General features: G+C 34.7%; 1 protein-coding gene across 2 annotated transcripts in view; it reads left to right on the forward strand.

Moving 5' to 3' along the window:
- Positions 1 to 3,559: 3,559 nt before the first annotated feature.
- Positions 3,560 to 23,023, forward strand: part of LOC150092420 (ubiquitin carboxyl-terminal hydrolase 20-like) — a 416,458-nt gene continuing 396,994 nt past the window's right edge. For both annotated transcript variants that reach the window (XM_090415144.1, XM_090415145.1), the window contains exons 1-3: positions 3,560 to 3,623; positions 12,137 to 12,255; positions 15,337 to 15,456. In XM_090415144.1, the coding sequence (XP_090271270.1) occupies positions 12,172 to 12,255; positions 15,337 to 15,456 (204 nt within the window). In that variant the 5' untranslated portion in view covers positions 3,560 to 3,623; positions 12,137 to 12,171. The remainder of the gene's footprint in view (positions 3,624 to 12,136; positions 12,256 to 15,336; positions 15,457 to 23,023) is intronic.

Here is a 23,023-nt window from a genome sequence, read left to right on the forward strand (position 1 = left end):
TTTCCATCCCATATTCTCCAATTATGAAAATATTCCATTCTGTATTATGTCAAAAGCCTTAACAATATTCAAATATATCATGGTGTATCTATTCTCCTTGACTAACTGAGTGTTAACTTTATAAATATGTATTGTGATCAAGTTGCTAAAACTTGACCTTCCCTTAGTAAACTCATGCAGTTCAAAGCGTAGTAGAGATTCTCTGTCTACCCATTTCTGAATGTGAGCCCTGATAACGTTTTCAAATTCTTCCCCACCACTCCTGGGATATTGATTGGTCGATCATTGGAAACATCGGTCTTTGCATCACTCTTTTCCAATTGGATTACCAAAATGTTTTCCCCTTTTTTTGTAATCTTCCATGTTCTGACATTCAAATTACATAGTCTGGTCAGCCAAAATCCAATTCAGCTGAACATTGTTTTTTTTTTTAGTATCTGTTCTGATATCTCATCAATTCCTATTGCAGAATTCGTATTCTGTTTGATTAAGAGCTGTAACATTTTCTCCTGATTTACATGAGTTTTTTTCACACAGTGAAGAGGTAGCAATGAGTTTAATCTTACATATACCAGGTTGATATCTTTTAGCAAAATGGCTGCTCATTAGTTGAATATTTACTTCTGCCTCACTCATATGCATATCTTATGCATTCAGTAGAGGTATTCTTTCAAATTCATTATTTTGTTTACTTGCAACATAACGACAGAATTCTTTTGGGTTGTCTTTAACTTGCAGAACCAATTTCGTTTAATACTCAGGCTCAGTTTTCCGTACAACACTTGTGACTCTTCTGTCCTGTTGCTTATAATTAAAACATCATTATAACTGACATCATCCTTATGCACACGATATTCCTTCCACATAATATCTTTCTTATGAATCTCTTGCTTAATTAGTTTACACATCCATTTCCCTCCTGCTGTATTTATTCTTCGAACACTAGTGACATGTTTTAAACAATTCCTATCCAACAAGTGATACCATGACGTAGCTTAATTTTGGGTGGTCATAATTTCCTGCTTTCTTCTTCATCGTGTAGGCTTTTCTGAACTCCACTTCACACCACTTCCCAAGTGGGTGCCATATGATCACTTTCACCAACCTCAGCTAGAATAATTTCGACTTTAATGGAACCCCCCCCCTTCTTAAACTATAATCTGTTCTAATGCTCTTTCACCACCAGTTAAGTTTGTCTCGTGCTTGCTGCTTGAGGATGGTTTCTAGCAAGCGATCCACAAATTCAGTTTAGTTCTTCTCATGCAATTTCACAGTTATGAAGTCATTGTTCGGATCATGAAAGTCTCACATTATGTTTACTCTTTTCACACCAATCCTATTCACCTGATGACTCATTTGTTCGTCACTACAACCGATATCCCATATCCGTAACAACATCCCACTACGTGAAACTCGTTAGATTCCACCTGACACCAGATGGCTTAAATTCACTGCCTCATGAACAACTGTTACTAATTTTCAGTCATAGGTCTCAATTCTTATTGGATTCAGGTCATCTGAAATAATTATTAATACGACCCCCCTCTTCTGTCCTTCTCTCCTTCCTAAAAATACTCTACCCATGCACTCCATACTTCATATATCTTCTTTTGATAGCCTGTTCTCACTAATGTCTACATTATGAGGTCCTAATATATATCAACCAAGACAACAAACTCTACTCCTTTGTTTCTGACACTGCTAGCATTCACCTACAGACATTGTAACTTAACTGTATGCTCTTTTGCGCACTCTTTTCTGAGGTCTACATGTCACAGTTGCAGAGCTCTATCCTTAACTCGTTTCTTACTTTTGCAGACATCTTTACACATGCGCTATAGGTCCGAACCGGGCTAATACGGAATCGTTCTATCTTCATAATCATTTCCACAATAATAACCATTCTCCTCATTAACACAGTTATCTAAGACTGTCTCTTTTATACACAGGTTCTCACGATTCCTCCCATCAGAAACAATTTCCCCGACTCTCTGCTTTAGGTCTCATATTAATTAATAATTTTTCAAGACTGCTGCCGTCACATATATTCCAATATATTCTTTAAACTGAAAATTCCACACGTTTTGCAAATTCTCAAATCTACTGGCTTTATCAGAAATATATCAGAAATTGATATATGATATATGAATAGGCAGGATTAAATGTGAACAGTGGTGTGCCCGAGACCTAGCTAGGGAGGGGCGGAGGTGACGATCTGCCCCGGGCGGCACTTTGAACTTTTGCAGTTAATTCTAAAATAGTCTCGAGAACTCATTTCTAAATATTGTAATACTACTGCGAATTTTCCTCACAATTGCTGTAAGCGTTGCTAGTTGTGAGAGGAGTTTTTCTAAATAAAATAGATTAAGAATTACCTACATTATTATGAAATAGATTTCGCCAATGTCATATACGATTTTGCTAACAGAAAAGCAAGAAAAATAACATTTTAGAATGTTGAAATTAAAGTTTTACTTCAAAAATAATCAGTATTTTAATTTATTTCCCTATACGTCGTTTTGACTTTTTGTAGTATTTTTGGTGTCTATTGAGAGGGGCAGGAAACTCATGGACCGCCCCGGGCGGCAAAAGCTTTAGCTACACAACTGCAGAGGGATAATTCCTTTGATTGCTGTTGTTTATTTCTTTATATTGATGATTTGGGGGAAGTTCAGAAGGACATGATCACTTGTTGACCCGTAACAGTCTTGTAATTTGAAGCCATATTGTTATTTCTTATTATGCATGAAATTTTGCTTTTTCTTCCCAAATCGGTTTAGTTAATTATATATATATATATATATATATATATATATATATATATATATATATATATATAAATATTTGAAACTTTTACTTAAAATGTCTTTGTCATCTACATTTCTTTCTTTCATAGGAGGTGAAACTAACGAATATAGTGATGAAACCTTTTATTCCACCTTTACCACGAGTTGCCTAAGACTTGCACTATGTGCGGGTCACCCAGACTTGCACTACTTGCAGGCGCAAACTTGACTTACTTGTCTATTTGCTTACTTGGGAAATTGATTAAAACCATCTTTATATTTAAAATAGCTTGATATCTTTAACGTATAGTGATGAAACCGTTACCACTCTTATACTAAGCGGGTCCTTCATTGAACGTCCTATCCCTTCGCCAATACTCTTAATACTATCCTTTACTTATCTTTTTTTTTATTATTTAGTTATCCAGTCGGTTCATTCACTACACTTGTACGAACTGACACTTTTTTTATATACACAACCAATCTTCTTCTGCGGCACCTCCTTCTTCCATTATATAAGACGTAGCTCTTCTTTCATTATTAAAATATATTTAGGACTGGAGCGGATATATTTTTGATATTTATGTCCTTATCCATCAAGGTTCTCGAACATAGTAATACGGTTTCAAGACAGTATGGTAAACAGCAGATATCTGTGATATAATCAACCAACAAAAAATCGATACTCTAGTGGAGGGTATAGGAAGCTCTTGGTATTCTTACGTGCTATTGGGTGTTCGAGGATCGTTGATGTTTAAAGGATAGATGAAAATGGTTATATTTGTGAATGGCTACTCTTATTTTTTTTAATATTATTCAAAACGGCTAAAAATAAAAGTATGTGTTTTTAATTTTAGTTTTATTTTTAGGGATATTATAATGTATTATTATGATAGCCAATACTAAATTTGCGTTAATATGCAGCATATATATATATATATATATATATATATATATTTCAACAAATTGGGTAGAGGTGTTATTGTTTCTATTTTATTTTCCCTCTCTAATTTTTGTAGTTCTACCTCAGTTTGTGTGGAGATATGTTTGGTTGTATATATATATATTAATAAATGAAATCGAGTAGTAAAATTTTGCGTTCTCGCTTCCCGAATGACTGGCTAACACAACTTAAGAGACTGCAGTTTTTCCTCCAGGAAACACTTGTTATCATTTCGTACACAAGCCAGAAGAACACACGCAGTTAATGGATTTAATACTCTTGGTTGATAGTTTTCGTTACTTCGTCCGTGATGCTAGCAAATCCTATTCTCACGAGGTTGAGAAGGGGCGTTGTATCGGATGATGCTACAAAATTCTGGTATTCCGGATTCTAAACCTTCTGTTTAGTGTTTAAAATTCATTATAATGTTTAAATTGCATACAATTAAGGCCGTAACTATGGCGTTTGATCTCTCTCCATCAGCGTTTTATGTCTCTGGCAGTGGCGCACCCAGGGGGGAGGCAAGGGGCCCAAGCACCCCCCAAAGAAAAGGAAACAAACACTAGAAAAATTTCCAAAAATTTTTTCCTAATTAAAATTCATTTTTTTTATTTATGTTGTGTGCTACTTATGAATTAGCGATCACTGCAGATGCTCAGTTATAGGTCGTATGCGATGTGTAGTGTGTATTCGCAAAACGTCTACTCAACTCGCTCCCCCCCAAAGGTTAAATCCTGAGCGCTCGGCCCCCTCCAAGATTAAATCCTGAGTGTGCCACTGGTCTCTGGAGCTTTCATTGCTTTTATTTGGATCTCGGTTAGGTTTTCATTGGATTTGCTTAGCTCCCTCTCAATCACACAGCACTGCACCATTGGTTTTAAATTTCTCTTAATTTGTAGGTCGTATGCGATGTGTAGTGTGTATTCACAAAACGTCTACTCAACTCGCCCCCCCCCCCCCAAAAGGTTAAATCCTGAGCGCTCGGCCCCCTCCAAGATTAAATCCTGAGTGTGCCACTGGTCTCTGGAGCTTTCATTGCTTTTATTTGGATCTCGGTTAGGTTTTCATTGGATCTGCTTAGCTCCCTCTCAATCACACAGCACTGCACCATTGGTTTTAAATTTCTCTTAATTTGTTACATATGAATATTGGTATTTAGACATTAATAGCCTAGATAATGGAAATTCAACATAACCACACTGGTGAAAGCTTCAAATTTTTTAAATGAAATGTAAAATAATGTGGTTGAAAGAAACCATATTATTTTTTCCTGTTCATCTTCCCAGCAGATATCATAAGCATTAAACTATGAAAATAAGCAGAAGCATTGAAGACTTCAGCTATTCTGAATGGAGAACCTATAGAACAAGTGAAATATTTCAGCGATTTAGGCACAGTTTTTAGTGAAGATGGCTGGTTAAATCTGGAAATAGACTACAGAATAAGCAAAACTGGTATGGTAGCCACCTGAATAAATTTCTTTGGAACAAGAGAGAAATTAGCCAAAACACAAACTAGCAGTATACAAGACAGTGTTTAAACCAGTTTTAAGTTATGGATTTGATAGTTGGATTAGAAATAAAGTACTTGATCAAAGACTAGAGACCACAAATATGAAGTTCTGAGAAAAATTAGGGAAGTGAATGAATTGGCATCAATGGCAGATTCATATTAAAAATGAAGATATTAGAAAGTAACTTGACATTATTAGCATTCCAGAATATGTAAGCAAAGATAATCTAAGGTGGTATGGTCACTTAAATAGAATGGGTAAAGAAAGGTTAACAAAACAGGTGTTGGATGCCATGCTAGGAAAGAGACTCAGAGGAAGACCGAGGTCTAGGTGGATTGATTTGAAGCACAAAATATTAGATATGACAGTATTGGAGTACTCATAAATGATAATATAGTGATTTGGTGGAAAATTGTTGACAGGAGATTAATAATAATGTAAACTTAATCATGTAGCGCTGCCATAGTAACCTGAATACCCCTTTGGGGTACATATCAGAAAATTGATGATGATGATGATTAATCGATATCCAGAAGTATCTTGAATTTTATGAGTCTGGAAGTCCACACACAATGTTTCATTGACTTTCACTTTTTCAGTTTTTGAACATTGCTGTAGTTAACATTAGCATTATTATATTTACATGGTTTTCTTAAATCTAATTCAGCAATAAACAACTTTTCTTTTATTTGATCTGTTATGACATTTTAAGAAGCCTGTGTAGCCCAATGAATGTGGCGTTTGCACACCACGGCACTTAGCCACAAGAAGAAAGACTTGGTTTCAAATCTAGTCCGCCGACTAGATGAAATTTTTCTGAGCCTTTTCTCGACCAGTTCCTGAGTTAGTCGATCTCTGGCATGGGCCAGCTATCTTTGATTGGGTACCAATGGAAATTGAACTTCCCACTCAGTCTCCAAAAGTTAGATAGGGCAAAAGGCCTCACCTACTCGCTATACAGGGACTAGGTGAGGCCCTTTCTAATTAAAAACAGCCTCACCTACTTTTTTAATTAATTAAAAAGGTGTTAGCTGATTTTTTTTTTTTTTGATTGATGACCCTTTAACTTAATTAATAGTCCCGGAATTCATGCTCTCTGACAAGCATGTCTGTAATATGCTTGTCAGAGTATTGACACACAGATTATCCAGATAGAAATGGCTGCTGCTCCATCAGAGTATTATCATTATTAGCATTAGATTCATATGAAGTCATGTTACTTGATCACCAGGCTCACTGCCGTTATACTGAATTGAAAATTGAAATATCTTCCTTTGTTTAAAACATCAGTTTTGACAATAATTGTCATTAGTTTTGATATAACTAATGTGTTTTTCCACTGAAAATTGTGCTAACCCCTTTAGCTTAAAAGACAAAGGCTTTTCTTATTATATTTTCTTAACTAGATCAAAACTGCAATATACAACTATCTACCTGAGAGGAGCACTTTTGCTAGTATAGCTATAATGATATTTAACAAAATGAAATGTCTTGCATAATTCATCAGTTAAAACTTTATACTGTTCAGTACAAAAATTTTCTTTAACAAAATTATTTCCAATCTTTTGTGTATTTCATACATTGAGTTCATTTTTTTGTTGTAGTGCATTTAATAAAATCTTCCTTTCTTTGTTACATTGATATAACAGACCATAATGTTTCCTTTTGCTGCTTTCTACATAAGGATATTCATTTTTCTATTATTTTGTATACAATGATGATTGTTTTGGCATTTTTAATGCAGGCACTTCACAACAATAAATATGTAGCTTTATTAGTAGTAATATTTTTACTTTATAAATATCAAGTGTACTGACTAGATCAAGCATTTATTGTATGTTTTTGTAGGTAAGAGGATTCCCTGTAGGTGAATAATCATGGCTGGAAAAAGAAGCATAGATTGTATATGCACATATACAATCAAGTGTACTGACTAGATCAAGCATTTATTGTATGTTTTTGTAGGTAAGAGGATTCCCTGTAGGTGAATAATCATGGCTGGAAAAAGAAGCATAGATTGTATATGCACATGTGTTAATGAGTAGTAGAGATCAGACTAAGATAAAAATTACTTATTCTTTACCACCTTCAAGAGTGAAAGACAGTTACACATGTGGCTTAAATGTCAAGTAGGATGTCATATTAATATTACTAAAGGAGTGTCCTGGTTAAAGCTGGATGTGTGCAACCTAATTCTGCTTTCAGTATGGAATTAACATGACTTGGACAACCCTTTGTATCTCTGAAACAAACCTTCAGTATGGTAGCTGTGAGTTTTGATTAACAAGACCATTAAATATTCTGAAATCTGATTTGCATATTCACGTCCACAATGGCTCAAATGAGCAGTTAAATGCCTTTACAAATTCTCTGCTGTCTTAAACCAGAAATGAACTTGATGAGATTTCATGCTGTCTGGAGCATCACCCAGTTAAACAAGGCTCCCACTGTTTGTGTCACGGAACCAGAGCAGACAATGAAAAGTCAACTGCTAGAACAAACTCCAATGTCAGAGGAATTGAAGATAGGAACCATCAACATAAGGAGATTATCGGTGGAAAGGAAATCTTTCAGGAGAACTGGAAAAGTACTATGTGGAAAAATTGCTGTTACTGACATGGCAAGATCATTCAAAATAAATGTAGGGTGTTATATTCAGGCAATAATGAGGCAGTTAATCTTGGGGGGGGGGGGTTGAGTAGATGATTTGAGAATACACGCTATGCATCGCATATGACCTATGACTGAACATCTGCAATGATCACTAATTCATAAGAAGTATAGAAATAGAAGACACAACATAAATAAAAAAAAAAGAATTTTATTAACTAAGAAAAGGTTTTTGGAAAATTTTCTAGTGTTTTTTTTCCCTTTTTCTTTGAGGGGGGGGGGCACTGAACTCATTTATTGGAAGGCAGTTTCAAGAACAGCAATGTGGGCAAATTTCAAAATGGGGAAATGGACAATGAAACTTGTTTGCACCTATTGTCTCAGAAGGTTCTTTTAAGGAAAAAGTAGAGGAATTTTTTGAGTTACTAAAGTAGGCAGCTGACATAAAGAAAATGGAAAAAATGATCCATGTTGGATATCTTAAGGAAATGATTTCCAGCATGCATATTAAAACGTTTTGTGAAAATTTAGAGAAAAGGGAAAGGCTACTAATGATGGTAGGTACCTGCAAACATCCATCCCATGGCAGGATTCGAACTCGCAGACTTTTGGCTGGAGAGCAGATACGCTAACTGTTCAGCCAACCAGGCTGGCTTATGTAAGAAAGTTTTAAAATGGATTAGTTCAGCAGCTTTTACAGATGAACTGTAGGCCCAACTATGTACATAAACTTATAATTCTAGAAAAAATGAAACAGTTGAAAATAAGAACCAAACCTTGCGGTCTCATCTCAGTTGCAAACACTGAAAACATTGATTAATTTAGCTACTAAGACATGTGAAGTTATTTGCAAGGATACAAAGTTTGAAAAAAAAAAAAAAAAGAGAGGGAGAGAGAAAGCATAAAGATGATGATCTAAGAGAACTAGTTAGGTGTAAAAGTAGCTAAAGAAAATTCACTTCATAAGAATATATAAGGTGAATATCAGGAAGATGGAAATATGTTCTGGAAGCTATTGAAAATGCTTAGAAATAAAGGAAAGAAACTTATAGAACAAGTGAAATATTTCGGCTCTTTAGGCACCATTCACCTGAATAGGTTGCTAATTTTTCTTAGAACTCATTGACAGAATCATATTAAAAATAAAGACATTAGGAAGGAACTTGACATTGTTTGCATTCAAGAATATGAGAGCAGGACTAATTTAACGTGGTATGGTTACTTAAAATGGCATTGGAGGGGAAAGGTCAGCAATGATTTGGTCAGAAGTGCCTTAAAAGAATGCAATTAGATAGGACAGTATTGGAGTGTTGACAAGTAATAGACTAATTTGGAGGAAAATTGTTGATAAGAGATTAGTAATGTAAACTTAATCAAGTAGTACTGTTATAGTAGCTTGTACATCCTTGAGGATACATATGAAATTTATAAATATCTCACTCAACTAGAACATTTTGATTGATTGTCTGGTACCACTTTACATATATCACTTCTGACGAAAGTTTGTCACTGGGTTGATTAAAGGTGTTCATCATCCCTAGTTTAAAAATAAACAATCACATTTTTTTTTAAAATGGACATGAAACACTGAGCGATTATTTTTATCTATGTTTTGTGTAGTTGATATCTTCACAACTAACTTAGGCTACCTGTATATGTTTTTTGTGGACTTTTTTTACACCATGTCAGTTTTGCTTCATATACATACCTGTTTTCTTATTCTTTTTGTTCAAATTGACTGTCAGTAACTTCAAGTTAATTTCTAAGGTCTTTACTTCTCTAAATTATATTTTAATTTGTATTGTAAACAAATGTTGTGATCTGTTTACTTTACTATCAACTATCTTTGCCAGCCAGCCAATTTAATAAGCATGCGTGCGCATACACAATCCACTGGCTGGGACTGTGGAACATGTTTATAGACTTGTGTGGAAGGAAAACTTCCTGCCATATCTATCTAAGAATGACTAATTTTGTACTAATGTAGATGAGATTATTAAATATATTATAATGCTAATAAAATAATCAAAGTGACAAAACTAATATTAAAAGATTTTTCATCTTGAAAACTAATAATTCCTTTGGATGTGAAATGACCTTAAGTGACACATTTTCATGCTATTGAAAAGAAAATATTAGTTTATTACTAATTAATTGCAGGAGTAACAATATTTCAGCATGATTATTTCATTCCATCCTCATTAATCATATCATGTTAGGTGCACACATAAATTGAAGTAAATCCATTTAGCAGGTAGCTTGTACCTCTAATGAAAGACAAAATTACTCAAGTGATTGATATCTCCTGCTCTTATTTGGTATAGCATGGTTTCTATTACATTCATCAGTGCAGTTTTTTTTTTTTTTTTTTTTTTTTTTTTTTTTTTTTTTTTTTTTTTTTGGCTATTATATACAGAGCCCTACTTGAGGAATTGATTCTGAGTGATCTAAAGCCAAAAAAAAAATTAAAAAAAATGAATATAAAAGCAGCAGGAAGGAAGGAAAAAAATCAGTATGGATTTATTTTCAGTCAAGTAAGGTTTGGATGGTTATTTCCTGATTCAGCTTCTAGTGATAGCAACCCTGCTTGATCAGTTGCAAGCATTTCATGTAGTTTTAAAACAGTCCTCTCTTGTATTATTAGGTTGACCATGTTTATTATTACTATCATTGTACAGGCACCTCCGTAGACTCTGAAGACCTGTTCTAGGAGACCTAAACTATTCACACAATATCTGTTGTGCACCTCCTTGAGCTCATTAACAAAGCACTCACAACGCTAGCAACCTATTCCATTCACCACTCTCTCCAGATAAAAAAGTCTAGTTTTCTCACACTTACAAATCACATCCCTCAAATTCCAGGGATGACCTCTTGTTGTACCTCTCTAGCCAAGTGCAAGCATTTCCCCTACATGTCTTATAAAACCCTTTAAGTAACTTAAATGTTTCTGAAGATATCCCCTTTTTATTGCCTATTAACCCACTTTTGCAACCCACAAACCCTCAGTTGATACTCATATGGTTCATTCTACATGCCGCTCACCATCTTGTTCACTTACCTTTGGATGCTCTCCACCACTTCCTCATCCTCAAGAAGGTGAAAAGATATGAGCATAATGATCCAGATGTGGATGTATCAAGACCTAGTAAAGAAGACCGACTTCCTTATTTCTGCTTGTTAGAGTTTTCTTCAATAGCCAAGTTTTTTATGTGGTTCCTACCTATGAAAGGTTATTAGTAAACCTATAGCACATTTGTACTGTGAGTGGACTAAGGATTTTTCCCCCATTTTTATCATTTATATATATATATTTTATAATTTTTTTATTTATTTTTACATACTCTGGAAGTATGTAAAAATTAATTCTAAAATAATTCTAAAGAAGTAATTCTAAAATACGGTCTCGAGAACCCAGTTCCAAATATTGTAATACTACTGCGAATTTTCCTCACAATTGCTGTAAGTGTTGCTAGTTGTGAGAGGAGTTTTTCTAAATAAAATTAATTAAGAATTACCTACATTACTATGAAATAGACTTCGCTGATGTCATCAACGATTCTGCTAACAGAAAAACAAGAAAAATAACATTTTAGAATGTTGAAATTAAAGTTTTACTTCAAAAATAAACATAGTGTTATAATTTATTTCCCTATACGTCGTTTTGACTTTTTGTAGTATTTTTGTGTGTATTGAGAAGGGCGGCAAACTCAAGAACTGCCCCGGGCGGCAACAGCTCTAGCTACGCCACTGCATGACAGGAGACTTAGTCTTCACCCTCTTTTTTGCTTCCAATAACTCTTTCACATTATCCCTCATAGAACTATGTATCATCTTTCAGCTCATTAGTATCAGCCAAAGTATTAATTCTTTCACCTTACCAATTATATATTTGGTTTAATCCTTTATCCAAGTGTAAGCAAACAAAGTTTGTGCCTGAAGTATTTTCAGGACCTGAAAATACTTCAGGTGCAAACTTTGGCTGTCATTATTATGAAAAAGTTAGTAAATTACCAAGTATGGTGAAGCAATTTATGAATGACTGTATTTGTTTTATTTGCATTTTAACTTTAACTGAAAATTCAGTTTTTCTTTATTATTCATCCTAGTTGATTGATTGCTTTATTTCTGAAAAGGAATTTTATATGCATCAATAACTGATGCAATAAAGCTTTGCATATAATTTCTTTATTCCTGTTAATTTTTTGTCTGTTTATTTACTGTTCTATGTGTATTCTTATGATTTGTTTAAGAATTTTCATATCACTTTTTCTTCACTGATAGTAAACCGACGGAAATATTCTTCTTCTGCGACCAAGATGGCTTCTGCAATGTCCAGCAGTTGTCCACATGTAGTCACAGTAGGAGATTATACAAAAGAGGATATCATCAGAAAGCAGGAGGTAAATTTGTTTTTGTGTTACTGATTTGAGTTTATAAAGCATAAATATTGTGTGTTGTACCTGTATTATAAATCATTATAACCTGTTATTATGCAATGACCAGTGTTACTGTTGATGCTTGGGGGATAAGTTTTACTTTTCCAGTGAGAGGCAGTTGAAATCCTGCAGAGATATGGATGAATGAAAAACTTTTCACTTTTGGAAAAATATAAAAGATTGTAACCTCTTTCTTCTCCCAAGAAATAAGTACTAGATGATTTGCATTATTATGTGTAAAATCTTAACTAATCTTAAAAATAACACACACAAAAAAGTTTGATTCAGAGTAAGCTTTCCAGTTTAGTCTCTGAACAGACCAAAGGTTATAGAGTGCTTTGTCTGCCTGCACTGATTGCTGTAGAAATCTCTTTTGAGGTTGACAAAGCAAAAAAAAAAAGCGGGGGGGGGGGGCTTTTGTCAGAGACTTTCATACATCCATTAACATTTTTAAACCATTAATTGTCTGATGTTAAGCGTTTTATAGTCTCTTTTAACCAAGCCAATCCTGCCTTCTCACACCTGTTTCAACGAATAGACTTTGATGGTTTAGGTGAGTATTTGCTGATTTATATCTTTAGTTGGAGAAAAAGATGACTGGATCCAAAGGTAACTTTATCACTTTAAATACTCCATCCTATTTATTAGAACCCTAAAGTGGCTATTGTACCATGTTCGGGCCCTTGAATAGGATCTCCAGTTTCTGTTGTCTCTTTCTCTCTTCACATATGCATTGCTGTTGACACCCCTCCCATGGACATACTTAACATACTGTATTCAAGTAGGGACTTTGGAAATATAACATTCTATCATCAGGAACCACCTTGTTTCTGATGAAGATGCCACCAGCTTGTAAAGAATCTTGCTAGTTGCATTACCAGATCATGCCTGGAGGGTTGGTTTGTTGTTTTGAACTTATGGCTGAAGCAACACAGTTATGTTTGTTCTTAATGCTGGTTTGTCTGTTTTACAGGAGGAAGTATACCTTTCCTGCTGCTTCTGTTTGAAAGGGGCTAACTCATCTGCTGTTGAAAAGCCTTGATAAAGGTGCTTTTGTATCTTGGATTGTGCTATTTACTTATCAGTTTGTCTGCTCAACTGTTCCATTTATTTAAAAAAAAATCTATCAGCTGCACCATCTCTGTAAAGAGATTGTTTTATGTTAAATGTTAGGTAATTACAAAAGAGTTTATGCTAATTGGTGCAATAACTTCTGACTCTGTTTCTTTTAGAATCTGGAAAATTATTGAACTAAACCAAATAAAAAAAATTTATACGTTTAATGAAACTAAAACAGCATATACATTTTAAATAGTTTTAAATAAATAACTACAAAACTAATTGAATCCAAGGCCGCCTAAAAATAAGTCTATACTTCAGAGATCTCCTATCTCAAAAGAATAAAATCATTAATTCTGGTTTGTTAATATTACTGGTTTGTTTAATATTACTGGTTTGTTTAATATATACTTAATCATGTTTACCAGATTATACCTTGTTTTCACAGTGAATTTCCACAACAACAAGTATTCATTAGAGGTCAGTTTCTTTGTTAGGCCTTTTCTGAAAATAACAGAACAACCTCTTCACCTTCATGGGATACTTTTTAATTTCTTTATTTTGCATACAGTTGTTCCAATCATCCTCCTGTTTTACTGGAGTATAAATAATCTTATCTTACATGATTAAATATGATGCTAAATCACCAATTCTTTTACTAAAAAAAAAGTTTCTCCTGCTATTTCATAAATAATATATCTAAAGTAGAGTTCTTCATGTTAAACCACTTTACGGTTTCAGATTTCACTAATTCCATTGCTTCTTCCAACGCGTCCTTAAGACAGAAGACAATTTTCCATTCGGTGTTTCTTTGAACAGTGAATTAGAATATCTACACAAATATCTTCTTTTATTTACTAAACAAAGTCTCAAATCTTCCAGTTTAAAGATTCACAGTACTACGATTCCTTTTCGGAATCTTCTATTAATATTTTCCGAATTATCATGTTTTCTTAAAAACTTCCTAAGAACAAAATTTTCTGGGTTGCCATTCTCGAATTTCCATTCTATCTCTATCTCTCCCTCTCTCTACTTATTTTTCTCATTCCCCAGATACTGAATGCATCTGGGGAATGAGAAAAATCAATCTCCTCGGTGAGTATGGGCTGGTGGTGGATGGACTAGGGGACATCCATGGAAGCTGGGAAAGAGTGTGGTTAGTAAGGATATTAGAGCTGGGTTCTTTACTTTAGAGTGCTGAATGAGTGGAATAAGCTGGCGGGTGCTGTGATAGTGAATGAGTTTAAGGCAAGGTATGATAGATACTGTGTGAATGTCAAATAGTTGTGATGAACATGATTTGGGGCCTCCCTCAATGAGTCTAAGGACTCCCTGGAGTTGCCCATAATAATAATATATATTATATTATATAAAAAACACGGGTTTTTTCAAATTAATTCTCCCACATTGCCTAAGCCCCCCCCCCAACACACACACTCCCCTTTCCGCACCATAACAGCAGAAATATGCACACTGCAGAAAGAAGACAGGCAACAACATCCAAGAAAAGATATGTGCAAATTTTCTTCTATTATGCTACATGTATACTCAAAAATACATCTGCAATGCCCTAAGAATTCTTCAGTAAAAAGCCAATGACATTAAAAAGGGGCACTCCTAAAGAAAAGCAGGCAAAATAATCATAAAAATAATTAAGAAGTTAGTTTTAATAAGTTTGAATCAAAATGTGATTCTCGTGAAAATTCAGGTCCAAAGCTGGAGTTGTCTGCAATGAGATTGCTTTTGTGTTGAATGTATGATCATTCCTGAAGTTTAAGTATAATTAATAGCCATACCACTGATATGAGATTTTATCAGCCTCATTCTTTTTCTGATTGAAGCAGATGAAATATTCACAGTAATTAAATTATTTAAAAAAAAAATAAGTTAAGAGATTTAGTTTATATTATTGGTACTTTATTCATATTATTTGCAAGAGATAATGTGCAGTTGAAAAATTATTTCTTTTTCCAAATATAATTGTAGCTATCGAAATGTGATTCTTGTGAAAGTCGTGGCCCAAGCCTTTGGGTTTGTCTACATCGGGATTGCCTCTACGTTGGATGTGGAGAAGCACATTCTGATCATAGCACTAAGCATTTTCAGGTAGGTGTTAGACACACTGTGTGTGTGTGTGTGTGTGTGTGTGTGTGTTCATACCTTTTTTTTTATATTTTCAATAGAAATCATATGCATCAGTTGTAAAGCCTGTACAATCATCATCATCATGGCAGTAGAAAAAGTCATTGGCTGTTCTAATTACAAGAATCCTTTAGGAACAGAATGACTTTAACTCCAGTTCTGCATTGAATATCCATTGATCCGCCACATTTATTTTACAGATTTAGGGAACAGGTTGTAGCTTATCACATATGATCCACTGAAACACTTCGAAAATAACAAAACTTTTTTTTTTTTTGTTTTTTTTCCTTTGCAAGCACTGCTACACGCATACATAATGATAGGTGTTGGTGGTTATTCATAATAGTTCTTCTCAGCATAAAAAGCCCCAGAAGAACAAAATAAATACATATTTTATTGATTTATTAATATGTTGCTCAATAAAAGATTTTCAAATTAAAGAGATTTCATCTTTAATTAGATTGTTATAGAAACATTTCAAATTGTAACAAAAAAAGAACTAAAGAGCCTATTTAGCCTCCGTAGCTCATTCAGTATAAATGAAGCCCTTTGTTTGGAAAGACCTTGGTTCAATTCCCATCAGTGACGTGAGGAACCTTTATCTGGTCTCGACTAAAGGTGAGTTAGCTGGTCTCATATGGAGATAGGGGTTTTTTTTCACCCAGAAACTCTGGGTTTTTCTTCTGCCAGAACAGGCAAACCAGCACATGAACACATTCATCTACACACCAGGAGACATATGGCTAACCACCTTATCCTCGATATGGTAGCAGTTAAATGTAGAAAACTCCTCAACACTGCAAGGTAAAAGAGGAGGGAAGAAAAAGAACCAATACCCTAACAAAGTGCCCTCTAGGAACCAGAGAAAAAACAAAATTAATTCAGAGAAGTCATAAAAGCTACATGCTAATAAGAATTATTTCAGTACTATGTTCAGTGTGGTGTATTTGTTTGGATCAGAAGAGTAAAAAAATAATCTAACCAAGGAAATGAGGTATTATAAGTCACAATGTTTGTCACATTTTGTATTCTTATAATGCAAAACATGTGAATGAAAGTGGTTGCAAATTTCTCCACAGAGGAGTTCAAACTAGATTGTTGTCTTAAATGGCTACAGGACAAACACATAAATAGTATATTTAGGTTAATTGCAAGGTAGAGATCTAGAGTAACTTAGGAGAGTTACAAGGGTGTGCTGAAAAGTTGTGATAATCTCCACGAAGGAATTGAGATAGAGTCTCAATTGAGATGCTTATCAGAACTTTTAACCCCCCTCCCCCATATTAGGATTATCTGGTATTCTAATTAGCATGTAAAAATGTAAAATTACTGGTAATAGCAGATTTCTCAGCATTTTCACCTTCTTGATGTGTGCAGTTGGAAAAGGAAAAAGCTGGCTAGAGAACATAAAAAAAAAAATTTGACAGAAAATAGCTTCACTATTAGGAAAATTGGACTGGAAAAAATCAACATTTAGAATTGGAGTTCAGAATGGTTTTTGAAATTAGGAGAGCGATACAAGCAGCAAATGCATTTATTGAAATGCCCAAGATTTTTTGGTCATTGAACATCATAAAAGAGTAGATTCTAAGTTGGAAACAGTTTGGCATAGTATATATCAGATCAAACTTGTGCAAATGTCACCTTTGAGACAAAAAGAGCCAGAGTGTAGTCTTCTCTGACTGTAGAAATCACTGCTATAATGAATTGCTGATGTTTTGACCAAGGCCTCATAAGCACATCATCATCATCATCAAATTCCTGCCATATACCCTCAAGGGGTGTACAGGATATGATAGTACTACATGAAAAAAATTACATCATTATTAATTTCCTATCTACAATTTTCCTCCAAATCAGTCTGTTACTTGTCAAGACTCCAACATTATCAGATCTTATATTTCTATCATCTAAAGCACTTTGTACTGTATCAATCCACCTATATCTTGGTCTTCCTCTGGGTCGTTTTGCTGCCAACCTGGCAAAGAACACTTGTTTTGCTAATCTTTCCTCGCCCATTTTGTTTAAGTGACCATACCACCTGAGATTAGCTCTGCTAACGCATTCCTGGATGCTGACAATGTCAAGTTCTTTCCTAATATCCTCATTTTTAATATGATACTGCCATTGATGCCATCTGTTCACGCCTATAATCTTTCTCAGGACTCTCATATCTGTGGTCTCTAGTCTTTGGTCAAGTGTTTTACTTCTGACCCAGCTCTCAGATCCATAAGTTAAAACTGGTTTGAACACTGTCTTGTATACAGCTAATTTAGTGTTCCGACTAATTTCTCTCTTATTCCATATGAATTTATTCAATTGACTTCCCACGATACCAGCTTTGCTGATTCTGTTGTCTATTTCTATATTTAATTTACCATCTTCAGTAAAAATCGTGCCTAAATAGCTGAAATGTTTTACTTGTTCCACAGGTTCTCCATTCACAACACAGTTGACATTTTCAATGATTCTGCCTATTTTCATTGTCTTTGTCTTTTTATTGCTGACCTTCATACCATATCTATTACAACAGCTATTCAATTTAGTGAGAGAATCTTGCACACTTATAGCAGATTTATTTACAAGTATAACATCATCCGCATAAATTAAAGACATTAACATCTCCAATTCTGATATCATGTTTAATACCACTTTCCTTCATAATGTGATCCATATAGATAATGAATAACAGAGGGGATAATGTACATCCTTGTCTCACACCAGATTTAACATTAAACCATCTTCCTGTATTTCCTTCAATTCTAACTGCTGACTTACAACTCAAGTAAAGACTAAGTATTGCTTGATATAATGCCCCATTCACACCATATAACTGCAGCGTATTGAATAGCTTCTTTCTTGGCACCTTGTCATATGCCTTTTCCAGATCGACAAAACTTAAATACAGATTTTTGTTATATTCCCATGCTTTCTCGACTATTTGTCGTAAAGTGAAGATCTGATCCTGACAGCCTCTATTTGGCCTGAATCCAGCTTGTTCTTCACCAAGCTTTTCTTCTACAATTCTTCTCAACCGTTTCTCAAGTATACTTGCATAGATCTTGCCAGGAACACTCAGTAGGGAAATACCTCTATAATTCTCAAATGCAGTTTTATTTCCCTTTTTATATATGGGTACTATGAGAGCTCTACTCCAATCATCGGGAATTCGTCCCTCTGTCCAGGCTTTCTGAACTATGCAGTGCAGCCACTGTAAGACTCTTATACCACCATACTTCAGCATTTCTGGTCGAATATCATCTACTCCTGCTGCCTTTCCACATTTCAAGCCTTTGCTGGCTTTTTCGACTGTAAGTATGGATATGTATTCCTGACTGCATGCCTGGTCAGTGTTTTTTACCGCTGTGCTGTCATCACTGCTTGTTTCATTTAGCAGTTTTTCAAAGTAATTACTCCATACTTCAAGGATATCTTTTTCTCCCGTTTTCATGTCACCTTTATCATCTCTAATTCCTTTTACAGCACTCTTTCCTCCATTCTTAAGCTTCTTCAACAACCTCCAGAATATTTTGCCACCTTCTTGATATTTATTTTTTATATTCTTGCCAAAGTCCTCCCATGACTTTTGTTTAGCTAGTTTTACACAGTGTTAACATTCTTGCATTTGTCTCTATATTCTCTAAGAGCACAAGCTGACTTCATAAGCACATTTCTGTACTAAAAGACATTCAGTATAGCAAACTATCTACTATAACAACCAATTCCTCTAGTCCACTCTTTCTTTTAAGTTTGCTATCATGAAAGTTGATTGAAATTGGAACAGAGGTTTGTAGTGAAGAAGCTGAAATTTCTGTTACTGTTTTGAAAGCATGCTTGGTTTTACTAAGCTGTACACATGTAGAATTTTCCATCCTTCTGCAAATTGTGGCCTTGACGATGTCGCTCCAAGCATGCCTTGGAGAAGAGTAGCAGCAAAGTTATTCACTAGTTGACCTGAAGGCTCCTAAAGCATTTTCCTGTTAAATTTCATCCAGTATACCATTTAGTAGATGATCTGTGGGGCTAACAGTTTTAAAACTGTACTCTTGAAAAAAAAATCTTGAACATAACTATAATGTAGTGGACTGCACCTTTTGTAATAATTAAGACTATATACATTCTTTATTCTATTTTTTGTACTTCCACTACCCTGCTTTGTATTCTCTTTAGTTAATTATTGTGAATGGTTGGCTGCCTTAACTCTTGATTGTGCTGCCATCTACCTGTTTCTAGTATATCTTATTTCTCACTCTGTATAGTTTAAAGAATTTATTTGTTTTGTGGCTGCACCAGTTAGACTATATATTGAGTGTGAGAGTATAAGATCTTAAATCAAAGAGATAGCAGACATTGTTTATTTTCCTTGCTTATATATATATATACACACACACACACACACACACATATACATATCTTTACTTTAAACTAATTGTTGGTTAGTTTAAATCACATAAACTTTTATCTTATCTGGGTTCGAATTTTTTAGGATAGTGCATTGACAGAATCAGTCCACTGTGTTGTTCACAAATCATTTAATTAAGACAAAAGGAATTATTTACAGAAGAATGATTCACATATATACACACTGTCATTACAATACTCTTGCTAGTCTCAATTCCTTGTAATCTAATCTTAGTTCTAAGCTAATTCACAATTTAGCATAGCATTAACTGAATATATGGCATACCTTGGTTAAGCCTAATTCAACATTAATATACAATATGTCATAAACATAGACACTTGACATGCATTCTTGTTCAGTATTACAACTACTTACAGTTCTTGCTCAGCATACAATCTTTCACATTAACCTTTTGTTCACACATAAGTCTTCTTCTTTTCTTTCCTTCTGCTTGCTGACTCGATCCTGTTTTCTCACCAAACTTCTTCCTTATCAGGGTTGTCGACTATGCCTTGCCTTATAGGACCTTTCACATGGCGACGATATACAGCTCCTTCCTTTCGAGATAATCGACACAGTTATTCTCATGTGGCAGCGATCCCAGGTAGAAGACTTAGAACCTATGACGCTTCTCTTTCAATTTCCGACAGCAAACTTAGCATGATGGGGACTCAGGTAAGAGAAAGCTTTAGAAAACCCTCAGACAAAATTCCTTCCAGACGACTTGACTTCTGTCACGTGCATGCACGTGCCTCTCGAAAATGGTCACATATTGACCTTCAGACATGCTGACATCATTCTTCGTGCATCTTTGGAATTCTCTATCCATGGCAATTGTCATATCAGCCTTTGGACGTGATGTCATCTTTCATGCATCTTTGGAAATTTCCATCTATTGCATTTCTCAGAATTCTTCACTTATCTTAGCATTACTTACTGATTTAACATTACTTAATAGCTTTACATGATGAAGTCATGCACCACATTATTTCGACAAAGGTTCAATACAATATTATTACAGAAAAGATTATTTCACTCAAAAAAAGTTATCATTACTTTAAGGTACATTCTCCTAAACAAAAAACATGTAAAAACGAACATGATAAGTTCGGAAGTAACATATCATGAGAGAGTTTACAATGTCACTCATGTTGGTTGCATGCTGGAAGAAATACATAGTGATAAATTAGGCCTTTGATCTGATCTGAAATCTAACGAGTTTTTGGCCACTTTAAGCTTTCAGTAAGCAGAGTGGTGGTATTACATAAGATGATGAACTCATATAACTCCTACTGATGCCTAGTACCACAGAAGTTTAATCTTTCCTCTAAGACAGTGTTTCTCAACCTTTTTTGGATCATGCCCCACTTCAACATCTCAAAGATTTTGATGCCCTCTGTCTAGTATAATAGTCAGCCAAGTTCTGAAAAAGTATAATATAAATATGTACATGTACATTTTCTAATTGCCCCCCAAAATATTCAAATTACCCCCCCCTGTAGGGTGTAGGCCCCCACGTTGAGAAACACTGCTCTCAGGTATTTGGGTGTTGCATCCCCAACCCCTGCCTACATTATTTCATTCCTAGATTGTTACCTCCAGTCTAGTTTAATGCATGTTGGCTGAAGGGATATCCAGAATACTAATGTCCCCATTATTGTGAAGGTGTAAACAGAGGAAATATTTAGGTGCTTCAGACTGATCACTGACATTCTAGTTTCCCTAACTCTGCACTTCCAAACTCTCTTGAACAGGACTTTCTCAAGACTCCTAACCCCAAACCCATTGAAATGCAAGCCATTTACATTATATAAATCTTTCTTTCCACAAACTCCTCTCCATTTCTCTTGCACAATCTGTGCACTGACTCGTGTGATCATACACCCTCTGTCCAAAAAGAAACCGAACTTTTCGAAAATTGAAGAAAGTGGTGTCACCTGTTGTATCTTTTTGTTGTCGAAAGCGGCAACCTTCATTAGTGTTGTGTCAACTGTTTATGACATTTGTTTCATTACAAGCCGAGCTGTAGTGCCAAGAGTGACAGTGTGTTTGAAGAACGGTCGGAAAATAAGTTTCAAACAGAGAGCTGTGATTAACTTTTGTGTTAAACTTGGTAAAAGTTTTACCGAAACACATCAAATGCTTCAATAAGCATATGGCGATGAATGCTTATCCCATACTCAAGTTTATGAGTGGTTTAAGTGATTTCAAAGTGGTCATGAGACGCTTGAGGATGATGAAAAGCCGGGCCGTCCAATAACTAACTGAGCGACGTTAACATCCAAAAAGTGCATGATTTCATCAAAGAAAACTCAAAATCGTCTGTAAGATTGATTGAAAATGAATTGGAGATTCCAAAATCAACTGTGCACAACATTTTGACTGAGAATTTGGGCCTTCGTAAATTGAATTCGCGATTTGTTCCCAACAAGTTGACCGACGATCACTGCGAAGACCTCATTAAAACCGCTTGTAAGGACTCAAACTTTCTTGAAATGATCATTACTGGTGACCCGAAACAAAGCGTCAGAGTGCTTAGTGGAGACCACCAGAAGAGGGGCATCCGAAAAAAAAAGTCGCTTGGAGTAGTTAAAAGTAAAGACAGTGATTTAAAGTAAACAAATAGATGCAATGAATGTATGCAACTTTAAAAAAGAAAAAGATAGTTGTTATGGCTGGTCGAGAGGTTAATAAAAAATGTATGTATAATGATTAAAGTATGTATAAGCTAGTCACCCAAACAAAATGAGAGATGTAAGATTAGCAGAAGAAGTATTTGAAGCAGAGAAGTTAGTTAAAAAGACTCAGATGATGGCTAAAGATAAGTAATGGATGCAGTTAGGAGGTAGTTTAGAAGATTGAAATGTATTTGCTGATCAAATTGATGACCTGATGAATAACATACCAATTTGGAAAAATGTCATTAATCTGAAACTAGTCCTGAAATAGTGTTACGTTATCATAATGCCTCTTACACTTGTTGAGAACGTACACAAGAAAACGCTGATGTAAAATGATTATCTAATGTAGTGTTGAATATATCAGTATTATTGCATATGTTTTTGTCCAAAAAAAAAAAAAAATATGGTACTTGTGAATTAAGGTGAGGAAGAAGATAAGGCAACTGAA

The sequence above is a fragment of the Typopeltis vanoorti genome, chromosome 26 (genome assembly GCF_054136105.1).
Source record: "Typopeltis vanoorti isolate ZY-2024b chromosome 26, IOZ_Tvanoo_1.0, whole genome shotgun sequence".
Taxonomy (NCBI): Eukaryota; Metazoa; Arthropoda; class Arachnida; order Uropygi; family Thelyphonidae; genus Typopeltis; species Typopeltis vanoorti.